The 20,628-nt window shown below is 42.5% G+C and overlaps 1 protein-coding gene across 1 annotated transcript in view; it reads right to left on the bottom strand.

Moving 5' to 3' along the window:
- CUX2 (cut like homeobox 2) overlaps positions 1 to 20,628 on the bottom strand; it is a 303,004-nt gene that overhangs the window by 49,100 nt on the left and 233,276 nt on the right. Inside the window, exons 6-8 of the mRNA XM_031948557.1 lie at positions 14,210 to 14,347; positions 9,629 to 9,752; positions 914 to 990 (exon numbers count right to left, since the gene is read on the bottom strand). Coding sequence (XP_031804417.1) covers positions 914 to 990; positions 9,629 to 9,752; positions 14,210 to 14,347 — 339 coding nt within the window. The remainder of the gene's footprint in view (positions 1 to 913; positions 991 to 9,628; positions 9,753 to 14,209; positions 14,348 to 20,628) is intronic.

Genomic DNA, 20,628 nt, shown 5'->3' with positions numbered 1-20,628 from the left:
GAGTCAGTCTAGGAGCCACAGATTTCGGGCCAAAAGGGATCTTGGTGATCATCTAGTCCAGTGGTTCTCAAAGTATGGTCTAGGGAATCCTGGGGATCTCTGAAACCCTTTTAGAGGGTCTACAAATTCAAAAATAGTTTTTATTTCCAATATGGCAAATGTCTATAAATATAATCCAGATAAATAAAAACGCTTTGGAGAGATCCTCAATCATTTTTAATAGGATAAAGATACTGAAAACAAAAGTTTGAGAACCCCTGATCTAGTCTTTATTTCATAGATGGGGAAATTGAGATTCAGAAAAAGGTCATGGGAAAATAGAACTAGATCTAAAAGAGACTATTTAGCACTAATATCTTATTTTATGGATTGGGAAACAGACCACAGAGCGATTCAGCGTCTGACCCCAAAGTCACACAGGCAGTAAGGGGACAGTTTGGATTTGGACAAATCCAGGGTTCTTCCCCATGTACAACACTGTCATTGGACATGTCTCTAAGACTACGGGTTGTAGGAGAAATGTCCATCTATATTGGGAGAGGGAATTTTTTGCTAGGAGTCCCTTCTAGCAATGACATCACAGGTCCAATGCCCACAAAAATGATACTATGTGTTGTATGATGTAGAGAAAAGCAGTGTGATGGCGAGAGCTGCCCTTGGAGACAGGAGTAAGAGCTAGGCTGAAGGCTTTCCTACCCCTGACCCATTCTGGTACCTCTGTATGACTGAAAGGTATAGCTGAGTGGATAGCCTACGTACATGAAGGGAGTTCCCACACTGAGAGTCCCTTCCACTGCAGAATCGCAGAATTTTATTTTTTTCCTTCATGGTTCCAGTTCTAGAGCACTGACTCACTCCTCCAGCCCAAGCCCCCGGAGTCTGAAGGGGTACCCTGATGCGACCCTTTGAGTACCTGAATGTAGAATCTTGATCTTTTCTTCTGCTTCCCCCAGTCTAGCGGCCAAAGTGATTTGTGCTTCCTGTAGGCCCCTGTGGAGGAGAGACCAGTCCTGGTTCAGATTGGTTTGAGCTACCCCGGGCCAAGCCCTGCCTTATGCTGGGGCTGATCACCATATAGGCTGCAAATCGCCTTGCTTCTGTCACTTTGGAGGAGACGCAGAACAACGGAGGAGGCCGGGCAGCCTCGGAAACTGGAAGCTCTGGATTCGGGTCCCGCTTTTAGCATGTCAGAGTGGGAAGGGACCCCAACAACCACCTATTTCAAGCCAAGCTATTTTGGGGTAGCCCGGACACGTGGTCATCCGGCCTCTGCCTGAGGATGCCCAAGGGGGCTCATTCCACCTGGGAACGGCTCTCATCATCAGGGAGACTCCTGACACTGTGCTTAAACAGACCTCTCTGTAAAGTTTTATCCGCTGCTCTGTTTGGCCATTGGGGGCCAAGCAGAACCACACTCGTCCTTTCTCCTCCACATGACAGACCGTTACATTCTGGATGATGGCTAACCCGGCCCTGAGTCTTCTCTTCTCCACACTAAACGTTCCTGATTCCTTCAAATGAATTAAATAATAACAATAATGATCCTGAATAATCAGTTCATTATATTAATTACATAGTAAGGATTTTATGAATGATTATTAATAATATTAAAAAATGAAAATCAGTAACAATGAGGATGACATGTATACTGGCTTTAAGGTTTAAAAAGTGCTTTATATATTATATAATTACACATAAATACGATTATATACTATATATAATCACATATTACATATAAATGTTATCACATTTATATATTGTTTCATTTGATCCTCACAATCCCATGAAGGAGTTGGTGTTGTTAATCCTATTTTATAGTTTAGGAAACTGAGATTGAGAGGAAAAAAACAAGCATTTATTAAGTGCTTGCTGTATGCTGGATTTATTTGATCCTCACAACAACCTTGTGAGGCAGGTGTTAGTATTGTCTCCATTTTACAGATGAGAAAACTGAGATGAACAAAAGTTTGCTTGCGTCGTACAGAAATTAATTTTCTGAGGCAGGATTTGATCTCAGGTCTTCCTGGCTCTAAGCAAAGCCCTCAATCTGCTGTACCAGTTTATAATGAGATATTCACTTTATCATCATGTTTATCTAAAATTCTCCCTAAAATGTGTCTCCTGGACCCAAACCTACCCTCTAGATATGGTTAGATTAAGTTAGGACAATATCTGAAAAGGACCAGGGGCTCTTGGGGGTTTCCTGATGCCTTCTGGGAGAGGAGACTCCCCGGTCCTCTCTGGCCTTGATGGCCTCCAGCATTGCCTGTCCCTGGCTGGTGAACTTGCCTCCCTCCACCTCATTTCTAACCGTTTGCTCTGTAACCATTTTACTGCGTACTTAAGACTATAATTCAGAAGTTATGCTACCAAATTTATGTGCTTATTATGGGCCCACCATTCGGGATGCCCCAGTTAAGGTGCTGTCAGCATTTCCATTATAAACCTCTATATCCCTGGGTTTATAGCCCCGACTATAAAAACCGCTCTCCAGCCTGGAGTTGGGCGCCTTGGAGCTCAGCCCAGAAGAAAATCTCTCTGTAAAATTTGTGATGGAAAGAGTAGAGAGGGAGGGAGGGAAAGCCAGACAGAGAGGAGAGACACACAGAGACTGAGAAAGAGAAAGAGAGAAGATGGAGAGAGAGGGAAGGAAGAGAGACAGAGAGGAGATAAAGAGAGAGACAAAGACAGAAAGGAGATGGAGACAGAGGAGGGGAGAGAGAGACAGAGAGATAGAGAAAGAGAAAAGAGAGAGAGGGAGAGATAGAGGGAGAGAGGGGAAGAAGGAGAGAGAGACACACACAGAGAGTGAGAGAGAGAAAGAGAGGAGATGGAGAGAGAGGGAAGGGAGAGAAAGAGAGAAGAGATAGAGAGACAAAGACAGAAAGGCGATGGAGAAAGAGGAGGGGAGAGAGACACACACAGAGAAAAAGAGAGATAGAGAGACAATGATTGAGACAGAGACAGATAGAAAACACACACAGATACAGACAGACAACAGGCAGAGACAAAGACAGAGCCAGAGGACCCAGGATTCTGGATTGTAAGAGCAGAAATAAAATGGAGGCAGGATGATCATAGGGCTCAAGAAGCTGGCAGGAAAGAATAGAAGCTCGTGGGTTTCTCTCTGGCTGAAATGAGCAATCCAATATTGTCCAGCATGTCTCTGCTGAGCAGCTGCTTTCTTTACCCAAGGACAGGGCTTGAAGTAGTGAGCAGTGGAGGAGATGTTGGAATTCTGGGTTTGGTTCAAATTCTGCCTCAGATACACACTAGCTGTGTGACTCTAGGTAAGTCATTTAATCTCTCCCAGCCTCAGTTTTTCATCTGTAAAATGGGGATAACAATAGCAGCTACTTCGCAAGGTTATGAAATTCAAATGAGATGACATACACTAAGCTCTCTGTGAAGCTCAGAGTGTGACATGAATGTTAGTATGACAATTGTTACAGGTAAAAGGAAGTTCTAAGAAACTTTTCAGGGGCTTTTAAAGGCTGGGATCTGATAAGCTACCAGTGGAGACCCTCATCTCCAAGGGAGTTGGATTAGAATGAGAGGAGACTTCTTTGCATCCTTGGTGCTTAATACAAGTCACATATAGTAGGTGCTTAGTAAATGTTGACTGATTGCTGAATGACTGGAGGGACACAGAAAGCTGAACAGTTAAAGAGAGTTCTGTGGAGAAGAGATTGGCCTTTGTTCTCCATCTCAGGGGGCAGTAGCAGGTGCGATGGGGCAAGATGCAAAGAAGCACATTTTGGATGGATGTCAAGCAATACTTAATCAAGCTGAGCCACCCAGAAATGGGAGGGGCTGGGAAGAGAGAGAGAGAGAGAGAGAGAGAGAGAGAGAGAGAGAGAAAGAGAGAGAGAGAAAGGAGAGAGAGAGACACACACAGAGAGAAAGAGAGAGAAAGAGAGACAGAGAGAAAGAGATAGAAAGAGAGAAAGAGAAAGAAAGAGACAGAGACATAGAGAAAGAGAGACAGAGAAAGAGAAATAGAGAGGAGAGAGAGACAGAGAGAGAGAGAAAGAGAGAGAAAGAGAAAGAAAGAAAGAGACAGAGACACAGAGAAAGAAAGACAGAGAGAGAAAAAGATAGATAGATAGATAGAGAGAGAGAGAGAGAGAGAGAGAAACCCTAGCTCCTATATGACTAGCTTTATGACTCTGAGCAAATGACTTAACTTCTCTATTCTTCATATGTAAAATGGAGTAAGCCTGGCTTGGGCCACTTCTCACAAAGAATTCCTCAGTCACGTGACTAGAGAAGTTGCCTTCATGGCCTTGTAATCTCATTCCACTTTTACAATTGAGTTGATGGAGGCAAAGATGGGTTAACTGGCTTGTCCAGTGCTAAAAAGCCGGTAACGTGGCAGAACTTTGCTCTGTGAATAAGGGATTTAGTCCAGATCAATAGTTCTCAAAGTTTTGGGTTTCAGGACTTCTTTACACTTTTAAATAGCACCCCTGCCCATGAACTTTTGCTTCTGTGGTTTTATTTATCGCTGTCTGCCGTGTTAGAAATTTAAGCATCTTAGTATTATTAATATGTAAATAGTTTTGACTTCAATGACCCCTAAAATGGTTTTGGGGACGGCCTTCCCAGGGTCTGTGAACCACACTTTGAGGACTCCTGGCTCAATGAATGAATGAACATTTATTAAGTGCTTACTATCTGCCAAGCACTGTGCCAAGAGCTGGCAATGGAAATACAAAAGATGGTCTCTAAGGTCCCTTTCTACACTAATATTCTGTGATTATGGAATCTCAGAGTTGGAAGGGACCTTGGGAGCCATTTAGCCTAAGCCATAACTGTACAAGATTTTCCTTTTCAGACAAAGGGTCATCCAGCCTTCCCTTGATGATCCCCAATCTCCCAAGAGAGGAGAATTCCCTCCCCTTCCCTCTGTCTGTCTCTCTCCTTCTTTCCCTTCTTCTCTTTCTTTCTTTATTCTTTTCATTTATCTTCACTACAACCCTGAGAGGTGGATGCTATTATTATCCCCATTTTACAGATAAGAGAATTGAGGCTTAGAGCAATTAAGTGACATCCTATGAATCATATCGCTACTAAGTGTCTGAAGCTGAATTTGAACTCGGATCTTCCTGGTAACAGGTCCATTCTCTTACCTACTGTGCCCCCTGGTGCCTCTACAACACCCCTGACAAATGGTTATATATCCTTGACTTGAAATCCTCCAGCAACAGGGAAGCCACTTCTTTTCAAGGCGGTCCATTCCAGCTTTGACTGTTGGGAAGGTTTGTCTGACAGACACAAGGCTAAATCTGCCTCTCAGTAACCTCCATCCAGTGCCCCTGCTTCTGCCTCTGGGCCAAAGGGAAGAGGCCTTGGGCTGCTTCATTAAGAGAGGGATCATGGAGGTGCCCTGATTGGGTCAGAGATGGAATAGTGTGCTTCCTTACAGTTTAAGAAAGGCATTGATGGGAAGATGCACATGATCTCTAACAAAGGAAAGTTTTTTTTGACTTGGAGGGTAATGATGGATGTCTACGGCAAAGTAAATATATCCAATACAATACAAGAATACAAAACATTCAACTCTATTATATATATCTATATATACACATATATATCTATACGTGTATATATAGATATATATATATCAATACCATTATAATGTATAGCATATTTGAGTACTGTAAATATATATATATATATATAGATATATATAGCACTCAAATATACACTCTTAATAAGGCATATCCTAGCATTTAGTAATCCAAACAATTCAACTCTATGATATATGTAATAATATTTAATATTCCTGCTATTACTATTAGTATTACTATTGTTACTACTATTACTATTACGACCATAGCTACCTCTTAATAAATGTATATTATTCTTTATCCACTTAAATTCCATAAAACAGATGTTTTAAGTATCTAATATGTTTAATAAAATAATCTTTTTTTTTTTTTTAAAGAAGGGCATTGATAAAATGGAAGGTGTCTAGAGGAGTACTACCAGGATGATGAAGTGCCTTGACTCCTTATATTATGGGAAGCCAAACTGGGTATGTTTACCCTAGAGAAGGGAACTCTCAGAGGGCCATGATAGCTTGTCATGTGGAAAAGGGATTAGTTTTGTTCCCCTTGACCTTGGAGGGTAGATCTAGGGGCAAAAGGGAAGGAGAAGTTGCAGGATGTCCAAACTTCCTCTCAAGTGGAGCCTTCTACAACACTCCTGGGAATGGGTGCTTAGAAGGGCTACATGGCCTGGGCAAGCCAGGTCTCCAAGGAGATGATGGATCTCCCATGGGGAAGACCAGGTTTTCAGTGTCTACAGGCCTTTAAACCACATGAAGAAGACAATTAATAGATTTAATAGGCTTACTTACTGTTCAAGAAAGAAAAAAGCTTCCTAAGGACCTAACTACTCCCAGAAACTCCATATATGAGCTGTTACTTTCTTGAAAAATAGGTAAATTCCAGATGAGGAAGTATGGTCCAGTGGGAAGAGCTCCAGGCAAATCGGGAGGTTTGCTCCTGACTTAGTTATTCATTTGCTTTGTGACTTTGGAATGGTCATTTTTACCTCTATAGGCCTGAGTTTTTCTACTAATAAAATAAGGCATAAGACCCCTGTTCTCCTTATCTCATAAGACAGTTTCATGGATGTGTGGGTTACTGAGATACTAAAAGGGACGGGGATGTGCTGAACCAGGAGATAACAGCAACATGGTGAAGATGATTTGGAAAGACTTAAGAACTGACCAATGTGGTGACCAACCATGATTCCAAAGGACCAGTGAAGAAGGATACTGCCCACCTCCTCACAGGCAAGGGATGAGCTCAAGGTGAAGAGTAAGTAACACGAAAAGTTTTTGGACTTGGACGATGTAACTTATTTTGGTTGATTATGCACATTTGCTATAAATGATTTTGTTTTTCATTTTCTTTTTTTTAATGGGTAGTGGGGAGAGGGATGGAAACTAAATGCTCATTAACTGAAAGAATTTTCATTTAAAAAAGTGATTTGGGTATACAAATGTGAAGATAATTGCTACTATTACTCTACTGCTACTGCTATTACTACTATTATTGTTATTATTACTATTACTCCTGCCACTACTATTACTACTACTACTGTTATTGCTATTACTCCTGCTACTACTACTACTACTGCTGCTATTACTTTTACTACTACTATTGTTATTACTATTACTGCTACTACTTCTGCTGCTATTACTATTACTACAACTACTGTTATTACTATTACTGCTACTACTACTACTGCTATTACTATTACTTCTACTACTGTTATTGCTATTACTGCTACTACTTCTGCTGCTATTACTATTACTACTACTACTGTTATTACTATTACTGCTATTATTGTTACTACTACTACTGTTATTACTATTACTGCTACTACTACTGCTATTACTATTAGTAGTAATTACTATATTACTATAAGTAATAAGTAACAAGAGTATTACTGTAACTCTTGCTACTACTCCTGCTATCATTATTACTGCTACTATATTCCTGCTATTACTATAAGTACTACTACCATTACTACCATAGCTACCTCTTAATAAATGTTTATTGAAAAAATTTAAATGAAATAAGTAGTGACAGGTATACAAATGTAAAGATAATCACTACTATTACTCCTACTGCTATTATTATTACTCCTACTATTGTTATGACCACTATTATTACTACTATTACCACTACCACTACTATTTCTATAGCATTTTCTATGTTAAAATAATAACAATAAGAATAATAATAGTTTTTGTTGTTCAGTCTCTTCATGGCCCCATTTGAGGTTTTCTTGGTAAAGATAATGGAGTGATCTGCCATTTCTTTCTTCAGCTCATTTTGCAGATGAGGAAACTGAGGCAAACAGGGTTTATTGAATAACCAACATTTATATAGTGCTTTCTATGTGCCAGGCTCTGTGCTAGGCACTTTACAATTATTATCTCATTTGATCCTTACAAGAGTCCTGGAAGGATCTTTTGTTATTTTAATTTGTACTTTACAATTAAAAAAAAAGGGAGACAAAACTAAGTGACTTGCTCAGTATCACATAGCTAGTCAGTAACTGAGGCTAGATTTGAACTCAGACCATTAAAATTATTACTTATTTTTAAAATTCCTTTTCCTCCATTTATTTATTTATTGCTGAGGCAACTGGGGTTGTGACTTTTTCCAGGGTCACACAGTTATTGTCAAGTGTTTGAGACTGGATTTGAACGTAAGTCCTCCTGACTCCAGGGTTGGTGCTCTATCCACTGAACCACCTAGCTATTCCCGTTTTATTTATTTATAAGAAAAAAATTTGAGTTCTGAATTCTTTCCCTTCCTCCTGCCCTTCTTCCACCCATTGAGAAGGCAACGCAAATTTCCATGCAAAACAAATGTCCAAATTAGCAATGTTGCCCAAAAAACCCCTAAGAAAAATAAACAAATTAAAAAAAATATGCTTCCATCTGCATTGAGTGTCCACCAATTCTCTCTCTGGAAGTGGACGGCATTTTCCATCATGAGTCCTCTGGAATTGTGTTGGATCATTATATTGATCAGAGTAGTTAAGTCTTTCACAGTTGATTATCCTTATAATATTGCTGTTACAGTGTACAATGATCTCCTGATCCAACTCACTTTACTTTGCATCAGTTCATATAAGTCTTCCCAAGTTTTCATTTCTTCATCATTTCTTTGAGCACGATAATATTCCATCACAATCATAGACCACAACTTAATCAGCCATTCTCCATTTGCGGGGCATCCCTTCAATTTCCAATTCTTTGTCACCACAAAAGAGCTGCTATAAATATTTTTGTACAAATAGATCCTTTCCTCTTTTCTTTGATCTCTTTGAGATACAGACCTACTAGTAGTATTGCTGGATCCAAAGGTACGCACAGTTTGATAGTCCTTTGGATCCCCCAGAGTGGTTGAATCAGTTCACAACTCCACCAACAGTGTGTCCCAATTTTTCCATGTTCTCTCCAACTATTGTCACTTTCTTTTTCTGTCATATTAGTCAATCTGAGAGTTATGAGGTGATAACTGAGAGTTATTTTAATTTGCATTTCTCTAGTCAATAGTGATTTAGGGCACATAAAAACTTAGAGCATATAAAATGATTTCAGCCAACTTTGATTTTTTCTGAGAACTGCATGTTCATATTCTTTGACCATTTAACAACTAGATTCTTATAAATATGATTCATTTTCCCATGTATTTGAGAAATAAAGAGCTCAGGTCTTCTTAATTTCAGGCCCAGTGCTCTATTGAGCCATCTCACTACCTATTAGTTGGTTGTCCAGGTTTCCTGGATTAATGATCTGCTTCTCTGAGAAGGGATGCTTTCCTGGGAATCAAGGAGCAGCTGCTCTTCCCAGCCCGGACCACGAATCCCCAGCCCGAACCTTCCTTGTATTCCCTGGATCTTCCCAGCCCGGACCACGAATCCCCAGCCTGAACCTTCCTTGTATTCCCCAGATCTTCCCAGCCCAGACAGCGGGTCTCCAGCCCAAACCTTCCTTGTATTCCCTGGCTCTTCCCAGCCCGGACCACGGATCCCCAGCCCGAACCTTCCTTGTATTGCCTGGCTTGGTCCCCACAAACACCCTTAATTCACTCACTTTTGTTTCTCTGCCTCATTTCTCTGAAGCAAGGTTTCTGTTAAAAGTGCTTTGTTGGGAATGCCCGGAAGCCTGGGTCCCTCTGACACCGTGTACCCAGCTGGAGTCGTCCCTTCTCTCTGTTCTGGAGGTTAAGAGAAAAAAAGACAGAAAGACATCACTGGAGAGGTATGAAGCGGTTTCCTTCCATGAGGCCAAAGACCGATAACCCGTGTAACAAAATCGATTTCCCCGACCTCCCCAGATTGATTTTGGCTCCCGAGTTGATACATCCGGCCGACTCTGCCGCTGATCAGCTGTGGCACCCCTTCGTGGGAGGGAAAATGATAAATGGGGATGGAGGGGGTGCTTGCTGGAGTTTGAGCTGTAATTCTAACTGCCCGCATTCACCTTGCCCCAGCAGCTGACTATCTGGAGGGCTAGAACGGAGCCTTACCTGGTGTGTACCCAAGTCATTTAACATCGGAATTGGAAGCGGCTCCCTCTATTAAATTAAAGATGGGCTGGGATCTGCATGAATGATTGCAATTCCCACACCAGGGGCTCTCTCCAGTAATGAGATCCAAAAGGATGCAGATTGAGGGTTTACAAATTAGTGAATAATAATGGCAATAGAGTAATAATAACTACTATCTATGTAGCTGTTGACAAATGTGTTTTTCCTATTTGATCTTTGCAACAACCCTGGGAGGAGGGGCTATTATTATTCCCATTTTACAGATGAGGAACTGAGGCCAAAAGAGGCGAAGGGACTTTTTACCTTCGTGATGTTGGCCAAGTCCCTTCACCTCCGTGGGCCTCGACTTCCACATCTGTAAAACGAGTTGGATTCAATGGCCTCCAAGGTTCCTTTCAGCTCTACACCTGTGATCGATCCTATGCTCTCTCTCTGGGATTCGGTTTCTTCACATCTAAAAAGAAGGGGGTTGGAGCCAATGGCATCTGAGCCTGTGATTCCAAGACCAGCAAGCTGTCTATTGTGGTGACATAGCCGGGAAAGCCCCGGAACACAGAGCCCTGTGGGCTTGGGAGTCAGGAAACCCGAATTCCAATCCAGACTCAGACAGAGCTGTGTGATCCTGGGCAAGTCCCTTAACTATGGCTTGCCTCAGTTTCCCCACCTGTAAAGTGGGGATTGTAACAGCACCAACCTCCCAGGGTTGCTGTGAGAATTAAATGAGGTAAATATATACAAAGATTTGAGCGCACTGCCTGACACATAGTAGGTACTATGTCAAAATTTTAGTTACAATGAATCAATTAACATTTATTAAGTAGCTACTATGTACCAGGTACTGTGCTAAGCCCTGAGGATAAAAAAAAAAGCAGAAAAAGACAGTTCCTGTCCTCAAGAAGCTACAATTTAATGGGAGAGACAGCATGTAAACAGAATATATAAAGCAAACCATGTATAAGATAAATAGGAAATAATTAAAAGGGGGAAGGCATTGGAATTGAGAAGGGTAATTGTCATAACACCTCTGTAAGAGAGGCAGCACATACATAAATATTCCCATTTAACAGATGAGGAAACTGAGACACAGATCTCACTTGTACCTTCTGGCTCAGGATCCAGCTCTGTTTTCACTCCATGCCTCTACCTGTTTAGAAGATCCTGCCCTTTTCTAGAGTGCAAGATGTGGATAGAAATTCTGCTTTTCCCAAGGAGCTTTACTTGAGAAGTCATTAATTTCTCCTGTTGTCCCAGAGTCCTCTGTGGCACTCACTCATTGAGTACCTTGTGCCGTCATTTACCTGCTTCCCGAGTCTGTCCTACACCCCTGCCCTGTTCCCCTTCAGGGAATGAAGAACAGGCCATATCCTCCCATGTTCCTCCCTCCTGGGCCTCTCCCATACAAGGCAGACATTCAACATATGTCTGTGGAGGGGGAAGATCCCTCCCCTGCCTCCCTCACAAAGACTGAGGGGGGTCAAAGGGCAGTGCTTTGAAAGGGGAAATGCTCTGTGTTGATTCAGGGACTTAATCCCTCCCAGGGTCTGATAGTGGCTTGTGGGGAATCCTGGGCTTTCAAAAGCTTGGCTAGTGGAAGATCTGCTTGGTCCCAAAGGTCAGAACCGGGAGCAGTGAGGGGGGGGAAGCAGTGGGTGGAAGTGGGAAAGGGGCCAACTAAGTTTCCATCAACTCCAGAGCTATGTTGACATCAGAAAAAACTTCCCAATGATGAGAGTCTTTCACAAGTAGTGTGGGAAATAATAGGTTCTCTTTGCTGCCCTTCTTCCAGATGCCTGAATACTTGGTGGGTATATGCTAGTGGAGCTCCTTCTGGGGCACAGGTCTGACTCAATGGCTCCTCTGGTCTCTTGAAGCTGAAAAGACTGAATATGTCAACTAGAGACTTATCCTGAAGAACATCCAGAGCCATGGGCATTGAAGAGCTCACCAGCAGGGAGACTTAGAGTAGGAGCTTGTTTTTAAAAAGATTTTGCAAACTGGATGTCAATTGTGATTGGTTTCTTTGTGATCCCACGTATTTTATTTATTTAAAAACATTAATTCTGGGAAGGAAACCAAGGGCTTCACTAGATCACCAAAGGCTTCCATGACACGGCCAAAGGCTTCCATGACACGACCAAAGTTAAGAACCCTTGACTTAGGGAGAGGATGGAAATCTGCTATTTCTGCAAGGTTGGTCAGGTCTCATAAAAGCTGGAAGGGCTTCCTATACGTTCACACATGGGAGACAAGCTCTATAGTCCAAAGAGTTGGGTTCAGATTCTAGGTTTGCTGCCTCTTCTTTATGTGATTATTGGTAAAGTAACTTCCCTTTTCCAAGCCTCAGTTTACTCATCTGATAAATGATGGAACTGACCTCTAAGCTCCAGATTCAGATCTTATGATTACTGAACCTCTGTGGACTTATTTCTCCAATAGTAAATTAAACAGGTCGGACTCTCTAATCACCAATGTCCCTATCAGCTCTAGGAAGAAAATCTTACAATGCTGTGTCCAGTCTAGCAGAGTCTGAAAAAGACTCCACCCGTCACAGAGGGATGACTTTTTGGACACAGAAGCTCCTAGAGACAGACCATCTATTCCTTTAGTAATATAAAGGAGTTAGGAGCTAAAACAATGCAAGGAATACCCACAGTGGTGAAATCAGGGTTCCTTGGAGAGTTAGTATTTCTGATCTCACTTTTGAGGTCACAGACATAGGAATGGGGCAGCTAGGTAGCTCCTGCAGTGGGTAGAGTATGCTGCGTCCAGAGTCTGGAAGATCTGAGTTTATTTATTTATTTTTGTTTGTTTTATTCAGTGTTTGCAAGGCAGTTAGAATAAATGACTTGCCCAAAATCACACAGCTAATAAGTGTTAAGTATCTGAAGCTGCATTTGAACTCAGGTCTTCCTGACTCCAGGACTGTGCTCTATCCACCACAGAAACATCTCGCTGCCCCCCTGGAAGATCTGAGCTTAAATCCGGCCTCGGAATTCCTAGCTGTTTGACTTTGGACAAGTCATTTACTCCTATTTGCCTTAGTTTCCTATCTGTCAAATGAGCTGGAGAAGGAAATGGTATACCGCTCCAGTGTCTCTGCCAAGAAACCCCCCAATGGGATCGTGGAGAGAGGCCTGAAATGACTTAACAACCAAAGACATAAGAATGGAGATCTATTGGAGATCTGTTTCTCCCAATGGAATGTAAGCTCATTTTTCTCTCTCTATCCCCAGTACATTACGCATAGTGGGTACTTAATAAATGTTGATGAGGTGATTGTATACAAGCCTGTCCCTGCTCTGCTCCGGTCAGCTCCTTACGGGGCTGACCACAGGGACCATTTCATTCTTTTTAATTATATCAGAGTATATACACACAGCACCTAGGGCATAGTAAGTGCTTAATAAATGCTTCTTGAAATTAAACTCAATCTTTTTAGCCTTTCCACTACTGAAAAATGTGAGTCTCTTTAGCTTGGAAGCAAATCCCTGGAGATTGGGGAACTGGGGAAATACAGAAAAAGTGGAATCAGAGGAGGGAGATGGGAGGGACCTCATTAGCCATCTGTTAGTCTAATCCATACACGAAAGGCAACTAGCTCCATTACAGCAGACTTGACCAAGATCATCCAGTCTGCTCAAAGATCCACCATCTTTCAGGGCAGCCCATTCCACTTTTTCCTGACTTTCAATTCAAATTGGACTCTTTTGCAATGTCTATCCATTGCCATTGGTGCTGCCTTGCAACAGAGTAAGTCTAATCTCCCTTCCAGATGACAGCCCTTCATATACTTGAAGCTAGCTGTCTTGTCCCCCCGAGTCTTCTCTTCCCAAGTTAACATCCCATATGACACGGACACATGTCCTTCATGTGGCCTTCACCACCCTGGTTCTCCTTTGGATATTTTTTCTTTTCTCAATGTTTTGCTTAAATGGTGGTGTTCAGATCTGAACATAATATTCCACAATGAGATCTGATCCTGATCAGGCAATTGCCCGTTCCAGGGCAGCCCAAGATTGTGCTACTTTGGGTTTCCAATATTGGGGACCCGTATTGAGCTTACAATCCACTAATCCTCCACATTATTTTCTTCAGGGAATCTTTAAAGAGGAAAGTGTGGGTACCTTTGGTCTTGAGAATCTCTGGATGCTTCTTCCACTGGACGTGGAGATCTTTCAGGGGTTGGCTGGTGGGGTCAAAAGCTTGTAGCTGCTGCAATCTATCTTCTAAGCTTCTTGCTGCCTCAAACACAGGCACGGGGTCTAGGGAGAAAGCAACCTGGTGAGTGACCTGCCCATTTCCCATACCTTACCATTAACTCCACCATGGGAGGCAGCCAGCCTAGCTTAGCGAGGAAAGCACAGGAATTGAGGTCGGATCTCAATTTCTCCAATTTCTAATAAGGGAGCAATAAGTGGCAGCCTGTTGTGACAGGAGTACTGGACTTAGGAGTCTGCATGTCAGGGTATGAATTCTGCCCCCCAACACTGACTAATCATGTGATCTTGGTGAGTCTCACTCAAGAGACTTTCAAAATCTCACCTTTCTCATCTGTAAAATGGAGTCAACAAAATTTGTGTTACAACCTCACAGGGTTATTGTGAGAAAAGTACTATGTGAATCTTAAAGCAATCTGTAGTTGTACTATTATTATTAGCTTAAAAATTTACTAAATAATGACAATATTTAATGACATCAACTAATCAATCTATTAAACAATGGTCTTTAAATATTACTATTAAATCACAGAGTTGGTAAATAATAGTGCTTAATCCTATTATTAATTGATAATTGTATTAAGAGTATTATTATCTCACAGATTCCAGGATTCTTATGGAGAAAGAACTTTTTAAACTAGAAAGGACTACATGTGATGGATGCGAAACTGGTCAGTGAAAGCCCAGTCCTTTAGTGTGAAAACAGAATGTTTTGATGATGCAATCCCCCACATGGATGCTTGGTGAAGCTTTTCTAAGTATGTGTCATGGAGGGAAGCATAAACTTTTGTAACTCCTTCCTGCCTGCTTATTGTCTATTGAAGAGGGGCCTGTTGATTGGCTCCTGAGCCAGAAATGAGTGTGTGTACAAAAGTACACTAGTGTCTCTTTTTCATGGTGGTGAGTGAGGAAAAAATTACCATAAGCTTCTGAGTGGGAAGAACGCCAATGGCCGTACTCTTCCTATCTAGGCCTAAAAGATACCCCAAGGAAAAAACCCCAGCTCAGTAATAGTAACAGCCAAGGCCCAGCAACAAGATGCTGTTAGATGAAGCTCCAAAATGAGCTCCGTGGGGTGAATGCATCATGGTAACCACTTTAAACCTGATTTCATTTCCCCCAAAGGCTGAGATATTAAGAAAAGGGGTGTCTCACTCCCTTCCGGGTTCAGAGGGATGAGTTTGTACTTTTGTTCTTGCTAAAGCTTCTCAATAAATTGCCCTTTTATAAAAGATAATTGATATTAATTGATTAAGTAATACTGGAGTGCTAACCACTGGGTCAATCAATGATATAGGAGAGATACTAACTGCGATCGACAGTTGATACTGGTGAAAATACACAGAAATGGAGACTTGAACCATTAGCAGTAGAAATATCTTTCTTCCCAACATCTCAGAAGTATCCTTAGAATCCTGAGGGGGAAATGAAGCTAGTCAGCCCTCCGGGGACAAGTTTCAGAGCTAGAGGGACCTTAGAACATGGAATGTCAGAGCTGGGTGGAATCTAGAACATGGAACGTTTGACCTAGGAAGAGCCTTAGTCCATAGTAGAGCAGGGATGGAAGAGTACTTAGAATACAGGATTAGGAGATCTTAGATCATAAAAAACCAGAGTTGAGAGGAACTCTGGAGCCAAAAAAGGTGATAGAGGCCTGAGAGTATTGAATGCCAGAGCTAGCGACGTCCGCCCTTCTGACCCCTCATGTCCTTGATGGTGACATGCCCCCAGAGAGGGGAAGCACCTCCTTTAGAGAGCTCATGGGCAGCCTCAGTGCTCCCGATTTAATTTCCTTTTTCCCCCTATCCCATGCTGCTTCATTTCCATTTCTCATCCCCCATTTCTTATCCCAAGTGGGCATTTCAGAGTCATGCATTAACCCCAGAGTAGCATCTTCACCTTGCTCCTGTTGAGAATCCGGGGTCCACCCAGCTTCTTCCCAGAGAACCACTGGGAGAGAGCTCCTTGGCTGCCCCTTGGCCTCCACAAGCACATCCCTTCCCTCTGCCTCCCTCCACCATCCCCACCGCCACCTCCTCCTAATAATGCCTGTTTATTTAGGCAAAGGAAGAAGGAGACAATAGCAGTTTATGCCGAGGTAAGCAGGTGCATTCAAACAGTCTGTCTTTCCTCTGTCAGCATTACACCATCATTAGCTAGTGTCTGCTCAGCAGGGTGTACCATTATGTCTCCCACGGCTGATGTAATTATACATTGACATAATTAACCCAGCAAGCCCATTAGGCAGGCCAGCTAAAAATTCATCTATAATTATTTGTTGTGTGCATGCTAATGAGTCCATCTGCACCGCCATTGTACAACACCGAACAAATTAATTTACAAGTCTGGATTTTTTAATAAGTTCAAGAAAATGCTGCCTATTGTGTTGGGTTTCTCAAAAAAAAAAATTGCCAAGAAGGGTCCGGGGTCAGGGAAGTCGTACCAACATGAGAGCAGCTCTGGGGGCTCAGGTCTTGGGCCCGGCTTGTGGGGGACCACGGAGGGCCCTGCCCCAATTCCAGGATGACTGGAGAGGAAAAATCCAGCTCTGTTGTGGCAAGGGGAAAGAGCCCAGCCCAGCACCCAGCCTGTACAAGTATCAATGCAGGATAATTACATGAGATTGTAATGAAGGATGGCATCCATTCACGGTATGTGAATTACAGTATTGATGCTGCATTGTGCTTGAACGGTATAATTGTTTGGGTCACTCTGATTCCTTCCCCATTCAATCCTGGAACCTCTGTCATCGCGGGGCTCCTAAGCGGGGCTGCCAAGGGTGGGTCGGCTTGGGGCACGAAGACCAGGATGTTAAGTGGAGATTTGATAAGGCTTTACAATGTTTTTATGTTTACGGTGGGGAATCTGCATCTTTTCATCCTCTCCTTCTCGGCCCCAAGGCCTCGGGAGAAGCACTCTCCGGGAAGTCACTTGGATGGCTTTTTGAGAACTAGGGAGCTCGCAGGGCGACCAGCGTAGCACTTGATATACAGTAGGTGCACAATAAATGCTTCTTGATTCGGTTCAATTTGGGACCTTCGGCAAACAGTTTCATTTCCCCAGTGACTTAATTTCTTCATCTACAAAATGAATATGTTGGACTATATGGCTCCTCAAAGGTTCCTTTGAACTCCAAAGCCATCAAGTCTGTTTTCAAGTCTTGTCAATTCTACCTTCAAAGTATATCTTGAATCTGTTCCCTTCTCTCCTTTGACACTGAGCCCACCTCAGTCTGGGCCTTCATCACCTCATGCTTGGAAATAGCCTGCGGGGCGGGGTGGGGAATGGTCTACCTGCCTCCATTCTCTCTCCACTCTAATCCATCTCCCACTCAGCTTTCAAAGTTCTTTAGGTGCAGTCTGATAATGCTACCCCATACTTCAACTCAATAAACTTCTATGGCTCCCTATTACTTCTGGATCATCTCAACATCTCAGAAGTATCTTTAGAATCCTGAGGGGGAAATGAAGCTAGCCAGCCTTCTGGGGACAAGTCCTACCTGCCCAGAACATGGTTCAGAGCAAGAGGGACCTTAGAACATGGAATGTTTTGAAAGCCCTTTACAACTTAACTCTTTCCTACCTTTCTGTTCTTCTTTATACCTGCCTTCCCTTCTACTTACTTTTTAAACCAGTATCACTAATTTCCTGGTTGTTCCTCACACGGGACACCCCAACGCCTGACTGTTCCCTGCATGGAATACTCTTTCTGTTTATCTTCACTTTCTGGTCTCCTTTAGGTCTCACCTAAAACCCTACCTCTTTCCTGAACCCACCACTACGAATGCCATCCCTTGGAGATAACTCCCAGTTAAACCAGTCTCCAGCTTGTCTGTACACATTTTTTCATGGTGTCTCCCCCAATAGACTGTAAGAGAGAGGCAGGTCTCTCTTTGAGGTCAGGGGCTGTCTTGGACCTTTCTCTGTACCCCCTTATGCTTAGCCCAGTGCTTAGAAGACTGATTCAGTAAGGATTCAAGGGGCTGAAATGTTGTTGAGATCCAGTCACCACCCAAGGCTCTCTGGGTATGTCCAAACTAAGAGGATCCCAGTGAGATGGGAACAGTGGCCGACTCACCCTAAATTTTTAGATGGAGTAATTGGTTAGTAGTGGACTCTCAAACTAGTCAAACTCTGATTTTTACAGATGAAAAAAGTAAAGCTGTCACAGGACCAAAGTTATCATTAATGGGATTCCTGAGATGATGGCCAAGGGTTATTTCATCAAATGGTGGCAGAGAAGTAAGCATGGAGCTCTGAGGCAGCTCAGGGAATCAGAGGCCCCAGTTCAAATCTAGATTCAGACACTTATCTGTATGGCCCTGGGCAAAGCATCTAAATTTGCCTGAGCCTCCCCATCTGTAAAATGGGAATAATAATAGTACCCATCTCCCAGGTTTATTTTAAGGATCACATGAGATAATGATTGTAAAGTGCTCAGCACAGTGCCTGGCACATAATAAGTGCTTAATAATTGTTTGACCAAGTTGGCTGCTCTTCTCTGGATACCTTAAAACTTATCAATGTCCTTCCTAAAATACAGTGCCCAGGACTGAACAGACTATTGCACACGTGTTCTGGCCAGAACAGAGAGTGGCCAGGACTTTTGCATTTATGACTACAAATAAACTTTGAATTTAAGTGGCTCAATTAAGGTCCTATAGAAGGTTGGCAAGTCTTATAGATCTAGATTAAATTATAAGCTCCTTCAGGGCAGGGATTGCCTTTTTGCCTTTTTTTTTTTTTTTTCTTTTTTTTTTTTTTGCATATGCAATGCTTGCCACAGTGCCTGGAACATAGTAGGCACTTAACAAACTTTTACTGCCTGCCTGACTTGGCCAAGATCACACAAATATAAATTTCAGGGCTGGGATTTGAACTCAGTTCTTGAGACCTGGTATACTATCTTGGATTTGCCCGAGTGCCCCAGCCCAGTTGTTCTGAGAAGCCTGTTTATTCCCTCTCCCTTCTAGAAGCCTTCTGAAGTCCTCCTGGGCAGCTAGGAGTGTGGGCAGGGAAGTTTTGTATCTCCCTCCCAGGATGACACAGGAAAGCTTCTCTGAAATAAGGCTGTGCTGATCTTTAAAGAGGGAGACCCATAAAATTACTGGCCAGTTAGCTTCGTTTCAATCCTGGGTAAAATATTAGGACAAATAAGAAGGCAATTGATGGGCAAACACTTAGAAGGGAAACAATATAACGAGCGATTATCAAAGCCAGTTCATAAAATACAGATTGGATCCGACAAAGCCAATAGCCTACCCTGACGAAATTATAGGTTTGGTGGACGAGGGGAAGCGGATGCTTCATCTGCCTTGACTCTGCACATCCTGGTAAGGGAAATCCATAGATGAATAACAATAACATGTTAATATAACAATAATAAGAATAATGAAATGACCTTCATAATGCAAAAATAACTTACATTTTTCCTAGCATGCGAAAGATTGCAAAGTGCTTTACACCCATTAAGCTCTGATCTTCACGAGTGCGCTGGGTGATCTGGGACTATATAACAAGTCACTAAATCTCCAATTTATCCTGTCTCTATCTTGACTTGCTTGCATGTTGTCTTGCCTCTTGAGCTTCTAGAAAGCAGGGACTGTTTTTTTTTTTAACCTTCCTGGGTATCCCCAGTGCTTAGCAAAATGCCTGGCACATAGTAGGTGCTTGTGCATAGTAGGTGCTTAAGAAAATGTGTGTTGATTTCTTGACTGACTAAATGTCTCTGGATCTATTTCTTCATCTGTAGAATGAGAAGGCTGGATGTGGTCTCTTACAGATAAATTTTAAATGATCCTGGGGTCTTTATGAAATGCTTCTGGTTTACAAACTTTTTTTTGTCCTCAACGACCCTGTTAGGTAGCTAGAGCTGGTGTTATTGCCTCCATTTAACAGATGAAGAAGTGGAGGCCCATAATAGGAAGAAGTCTCATGGTTTGAAAAGGGCAGAGCCAAGCAGGTCCTGGCTGCAGGTCCAGTGTACTGTCCACACCACTGTTCCTGATGGTGAGAAAGGCTCCTTAGGGATGAAATATGTTCCACAGTGGAGGGTAGGGGTGGTGAGCTCCCTCCAGTATTGGAGCAGACTCTGGATAGTTGCTGCTAGAGACGTGGTTGGAAGCTAGAGACAGGAGTGGGCTGTGCTAGGTGACTTCAGAGATTCTGTGCTTCTGACTTTGGTAAAAGAGACTAAAAGGCCTTTTAAAAGGATATGGGATCCAGAAGCAGCCTGTGGTCCTGCCTGACCATTCACTTGGAAGAAGTAAAGTTCACGGCAATTTGTAGGGCTTTAGGTTCAGGAAGTAACTTGTGGATGAATCACAA

The sequence above is a fragment of the Sarcophilus harrisii genome, chromosome 1 (assembly GCF_902635505.1).
Source record: "Sarcophilus harrisii chromosome 1, mSarHar1.11, whole genome shotgun sequence".
In the NCBI taxonomy this organism is placed as follows: Eukaryota; Metazoa; Chordata; class Mammalia; order Dasyuromorphia; family Dasyuridae; genus Sarcophilus; species Sarcophilus harrisii.
Note: the sequence above shows the minus strand (reverse complement) of the source record. Positions and strands in the feature narration are given on the sequence as shown.